At 37.6% G+C, this 5,430-nt stretch overlaps 1 protein-coding gene across 2 annotated transcripts in view; it reads right to left on the bottom strand.

Moving 5' to 3' along the window:
- Positions 1 to 519: 519 nt before the first annotated feature.
- The window catches only part of MAP3K5 (mitogen-activated protein kinase kinase kinase 5), a 235,541-nt gene continuing 230,630 nt past the window's right edge, over positions 520 to 5,430 (bottom strand). For both annotated transcript variants that reach the window (XM_032274669.1, XM_032274670.1), the window contains exons 28-30: positions 4,654 to 4,766; positions 1,974 to 2,050; positions 520 to 1,295 (exon numbers count right to left, since the gene is read on the bottom strand). In XM_032274669.1, the coding sequence (XP_032130560.1) occupies positions 1,235 to 1,295; positions 1,974 to 2,050; positions 4,654 to 4,766 (251 nt within the window). In that variant the 3' untranslated portion in view covers positions 520 to 1,234. The remainder of the gene's footprint in view (positions 1,296 to 1,973; positions 2,051 to 4,653; positions 4,767 to 5,430) is intronic.

Raw genomic sequence — 5,430 nt, 5'->3', positions numbered from 1 at the left:
AAAAAATGCAGTATTCTCCATTAAGATGGTCTCTGCAGAACCCTTAAGATATACAATAGTCATCCAAGATAACCTGGGGCATTGAGAAAAATATACTAACGTTCCTTTATTCTTTTTTTTTTTTCTTCATCTTCTTTCTTTTTTCTGAGACAAGGTCTCACTCTGTTTCCCAGGCTGGAGTGCAATGGCACATCATGGCTCACGCAGCCTCGACCTCCTGGGCTCACGTGATCCTCCTGCCTCAGCCTCCCATATAGCTAGGACCACAGATGTGCACCACCACACCTAGCAGATTTTTTGGGGTTTTTATAGAGATGGGGTCTCACTTTGTTGCCCAGGCTTACCGTCGTTCTTAACCTCTGTTCCCCTGAGGAACAACCTGGATGTTGGCTGTCTGACTGTTTGAACAGAAGACAGATTCTATTTCATGTTACAGCTGGAGAAATGACTGGAAATTTAACATAGCAAAGTATCTAGTTTGTCAACACAAAATAAAATTCTTTAGAAGTTATCAAAACAGTATGTTGAGCGTCTTTTTAATTTTTAGAGTGAATATGACACAATGGATAGCTTTAGAACAAGCTAACATTACTACAGTTCAGGCATGTGCAACTGGTACAGTTCAGTAGTACATAAACGACTCAAACAAATGTACTATAGGTCAGAAACTTAACTTACAAAATAGTCAATATTACAACCAACACAGATACGTAAAAACCATTGATCTCAGATTCTGCACACTTAAAAAAACATAAACTTTATACAGTAATTGAAATTATGCATTGCTACTCAGATTGTTAGAGTATCTTACAAACACACAGAAGCCTAGAAAGTTATGGTCACATTTTGGTTTTGTTCCAGTGGTGCACAATCACATGAAATGTTATATCTGTTTTGTGTGAAATAAACATTTAGCTGAAGTGCAATAGCTGTTGCATTAAAAATATTTCCATAAAAATGCTGAGATTAAAATCTTCCTGAACATTAGTGTTCTAATGTTCAGGATTATTTTGAGAGTCCTTATGAAGAGTCCTTAAAAATTATAGAAATAGAAGTAGTTAGGAAATTTCAGTGTGTTTTGTCTGTTTTTTTTTTTTTTTTTTTAACATGAGTAAACAAATACTGGATGTAAAGTGCAGCTCCTTTCTCCTCTCCCTTTGATTTTCCCACCCCCAAGAAGATCAGCTCTGTATTAATTTTGAGAATTTCCACTGAAGATTAAATTGAGCAACAGTCAAGTCTGTTTGTTTCGAAAATCAATGATGGCTTTCCACAGTGTGCACAGCATCCCGCCCCTGTTGAAAGAAACAAGAACATGGTGAAGAGAACATTTCATTGGAAACATTGCCCTTGAAACAGAAAAGTGACTTCTTAGCTTTCATCTGTTCTGGTCAGAACATGAAGATCCCAAAGTCTCATCAGTCATTATGTATTCTTTTTGTATATATTTTCTCATCATCCCTCCATTCCTTCCTTCCCTTTTCACTCCCACAAAGTGCTATGTCCCAAACCATCACTTTAGATTTTCAACATTTTTGAAATTTGTCTTTATAATAGTGGGTATAATCGTTATATGGTTGGCCTTAATTAATAAGAAATTATATCAGATTATACCAGGTTTTTGGAGGGCAAATCAGCACTTCCTCAAAATATTTATTAAGTATAACACTATCATGAACTAAATAAAAGCATTTGTTTAAGGCAGCTTTACAATATCTGCATGAACTTAGTCTGCATATTATTAAAAAAAACCTTCCAGTTGATTTTTCACTTACTAATACAGAAATATTGGTTATTAGAGCCCTCAAAAATAGTATGGTCCAACTAACTCAATTTACTCAGAGCAGCTAAGAGCTAGTGAGCTCTATCCAGAACTGCAAAGCTAATTAGAGACCCAGCCTAGGTAGGTACTCATTTTTCTTGATCTTAGCCTGGTGCTCTTTCCTTTGTGACAAGAGAAAGAAAAGTGGTACCTTAGTCTCAGGCATTTTAAGTCATCACGTGTAACATAGTAGAGAACATCTACTAGTGTATAATCTTCAGCCAAAAACTGTAGAGAAAGTAGAATACACACAAAACACGTTTTACATAACTTAATAGCAAAACTTTATTCATAATGTAAATATTGACTATAATTAAAAATAAATGTAGAAGGAAATCTACTAAAAACATAACATTCCGGGATTATTAGGGGAAGGGCCTCCCTATTACTCAATAAATACAAAGAAATGCATCCAGGCCAGCTGCAGTGGCTCACACCTGTACCTCCACATTTTGGGAGGCTGAGGCAGGCAGATCATCTAAGGTCGGGAGGTGGAGACTAGCTTGGCCAACATGGTGAAAATCAGTCTCTACTAAAAATACAAAAAATTAGCTGGGTGTGGTGGCACGTGCCTGTAATCCCAGCTACTTGGGAAGCTGAGGGAGGAGAATTGCTTGAACCCGGGAGGCGGAGGTTGCAGTGAGCTGAGATTGCACCACTGCACTCCAGCCTGGGCAACAGAGTAAGACTCTGTCTCAAAACAAACAAACAAACAAAAAGAAATGCATCCATATTGACTTACAAATGGGAAAAGATTACAAGGGACACTGAACTTCTGAATGGTCTGCTAATGAACAGATGAGACTCACTTGTAATCACATCTGCTGTTCAAAAGCAAATGCTTGTATTTAAGAGGTTCAGCACTGTGCAGCTTTGTTTTTTCTCAAGCGGATAAAAAGTGTTCCTGGAAAGGTACAGTCTATGCTTACTTTTTGAACTTATTTTTTCATGGTTAAGCAAAGGCACTTGACTATACTTCACCATAAAAGCAGAGTCCAAAATTTAAACTGAACCTTTACAGTTTAAAATTTTTACTTTTTTTTTTTTTTTTTTTTTTTAAGAGAGAGAGACAAAGTCTCACTATATTGACCAGCCCAATCTCCAACACCTGGCCTCAAGCAGTCTTCCTGCCTATGCTTCCCGAAGTGTTGGGATTACAGACATGAGCCACCGCACCTGGCCTGAAGTTTTTATTTTTAAATCAAATAAAAAGGGCAATATTTAGTAGATTATCAATTACTATTCCTTAATTGGGATTTGAGCCTAAGTTAGAAGAATGTATATTCTGGAGTTGTTTAAATTTATTCAGTTGTAACTTGTTAAATGTCGATTTCTAAGGTGGCCCAAAATTCTATTTAGTTAATCAATAAAGTATCAAGTCAAAGGAAGAGATATCTTTATTCTTGGTTATTTTTAAAATTTAAATATAAAACAAATTAAAACAATATGGTATTAAGAGGCCCTTTCTATTAAATATTACAACCTTTTAATGTATGCCTATGTGTTCATATAATCTTAAAACAAACAAATGATATTCATGCTCATTACAAAAGTCTGCAGACGCCGGGTGCAGTGGCTCACACCTGTAATTTCAGCACTTTAGGAAGCTGAGGAGGGCAGATCACTTGAGGTCGGGAGTTCGAGACCAGCCTGGCCAATATGGTGAAACCCTGTTTCTACTAAAAATACAAAAAATCAGCTGGGCGTGGTGGCGTATCCCTGTAATCCCAGCTACTCAAGAGGCTGAGGTAGGAGAATCGCTTGAACCTGGGAGATGGAGGTTGCAGTGAGCTGAGATCGCACCACTACACTCCAGTCTGGGCAACAGAGTGAGAGTCTGTCTCAAAAAAAAACAACAAAAAGTCTATATGGAGCAGAGAGGAATTAGATTATTATAGGTATAATATGGTTTGTATAGAAAATGGTTCTGAAATAAGTTCAACTAGATTCATTTTATTAAGTAGCAATAAAATAGCTGCTGCCCAGTGGAGTCTAATAATGTTGAAAATAATTAAACATTTAACAAACAGGCCTGGTATGGTGGCTCATGCCTATAACCCCAGTACTTTGAGAGGCTGAGGTGGGAGAATTGTTTGGGGCCAGGAGTTTAAGACCAGCCTGGGCAACATAGCAAGACTCCATCTCTAAAATTTTGTTTTAAATTAGCTGGGTATGGTGGTTCATGACTGTAGTCCCAACTATTCAGGAGGCTAAGGTGGGAGGATCACTTGAGCCCAGGAGGTCAAGGCTGCAGGGAGCTATGATCACTGAACTCCAGCCAGGGTAACAGAGCAAGATCTTGTCTCCCAAACAAATAAAAATTAACAAAGAATTAGAAACAAGAATTTTTTTCTGTTAGTTCTGTCTTGATTTTTTTTCCCCATTCTTTCTGGTTTTCATTTCAAACATATAAAATTCCTAAGGATCTCGGGACCACAGAGCTTTTGCCTGCCTCATTGTCTTTGCGCACACCACAGCCCCCTGCACAAGGTTCTTCCCTTGCCTCCCTCCCACACTGCTCCCGAACATACATACAACTGGCCTATTTATTCCCCCCATTCATCCCCTTCTCCAAGAACCTTCCCCAGCCTGTTTCTCCCTGTCTAATAACACCTGATAACCTTTTTCTTCATAGAATTTGCCAGTGTCGAATCACATCTGTATTTGTGGAGTTACCTGATTATCACGTGCCTACCCTGGTCTATAAGCCTCAGAAGGACAGGGCTGGGTCTAACTTGCTCACCCATGTATCCCGTGCCTGTCATACAGCAGGCAGTCAACATTATGAAATGAAGTGAAAGAATACTTGTCCCATAGGCAGTTTTATTTACCCGGCTTATAGTGTCTTCATCAGCTCCATTTTCTCTCAGCCAGTCGGTAAGTTCAGAATCTTCAGTATTTGTGCCAGGAGAATTTAGGTGAAATACAGGCAACTCAGGAATTTCTAGAACAGAATTTTGGGAAGATATTCTTAGTTTCCCCTAACAACCCTCACAATCAACAGACATTTACTGATACTTTCCAAGATTTTGCTCTATCAGAGAATAGTTCATAGAAACAATCGAGATTGACAGTATAAATGATAAATATGAATAAAACTCAGACTAGTGAATTTACTAGTAAACAAGGAGCAAAAGCAGTAATAAAATGATACTCCTACGTTATATTTTCATGTCAATTTTATGGTTTCTTAGAATAAACTCTGTGTACCAAGATTATACTTTGTGTTTTCATGCAATAAAGATAAACACAATTAGCAGAGAACTATATAACTATAACAATCTGTTTTCTACTATGGAAGAGCCATGTATTTAGACAAGTAACTATGAATTCTGTTTCCCTCTAAATGGGCTAAATAAGATTCTCCCAACCTATGCCTTTTTACTACTACATCTTTATTCAAGCCTCTTCAAGTTATAAGGAAAAGAGCTAGAATATGCAGAATATAAATGCAAAATGACAAAAACTAGTATTTTATTATAGTAATCTCATTGTGAAATCTTTTTTTTTTTTTTTTTTTTTTTTTTTTTTGAGAAGTTTTTTTTTTTTTTTCCCCCCGGCGGGCGACAGTGGCGCATTTTTGGCCCCCCACCCCCCCCCCCCCCGGG

This window comes from Sapajus apella, unplaced genomic scaffold (genome assembly GCF_009761245.1).
Source record: "Sapajus apella isolate SASKATOON/1434 unplaced genomic scaffold, GSC_monkey_1.0 scaffold6, whole genome shotgun sequence".
Lineage (NCBI taxonomy): Eukaryota > Metazoa > Chordata > Mammalia > Primates > Cebidae > Sapajus > Sapajus apella.
This window is presented reverse-complemented; position numbering and strand designations above follow the sequence as displayed.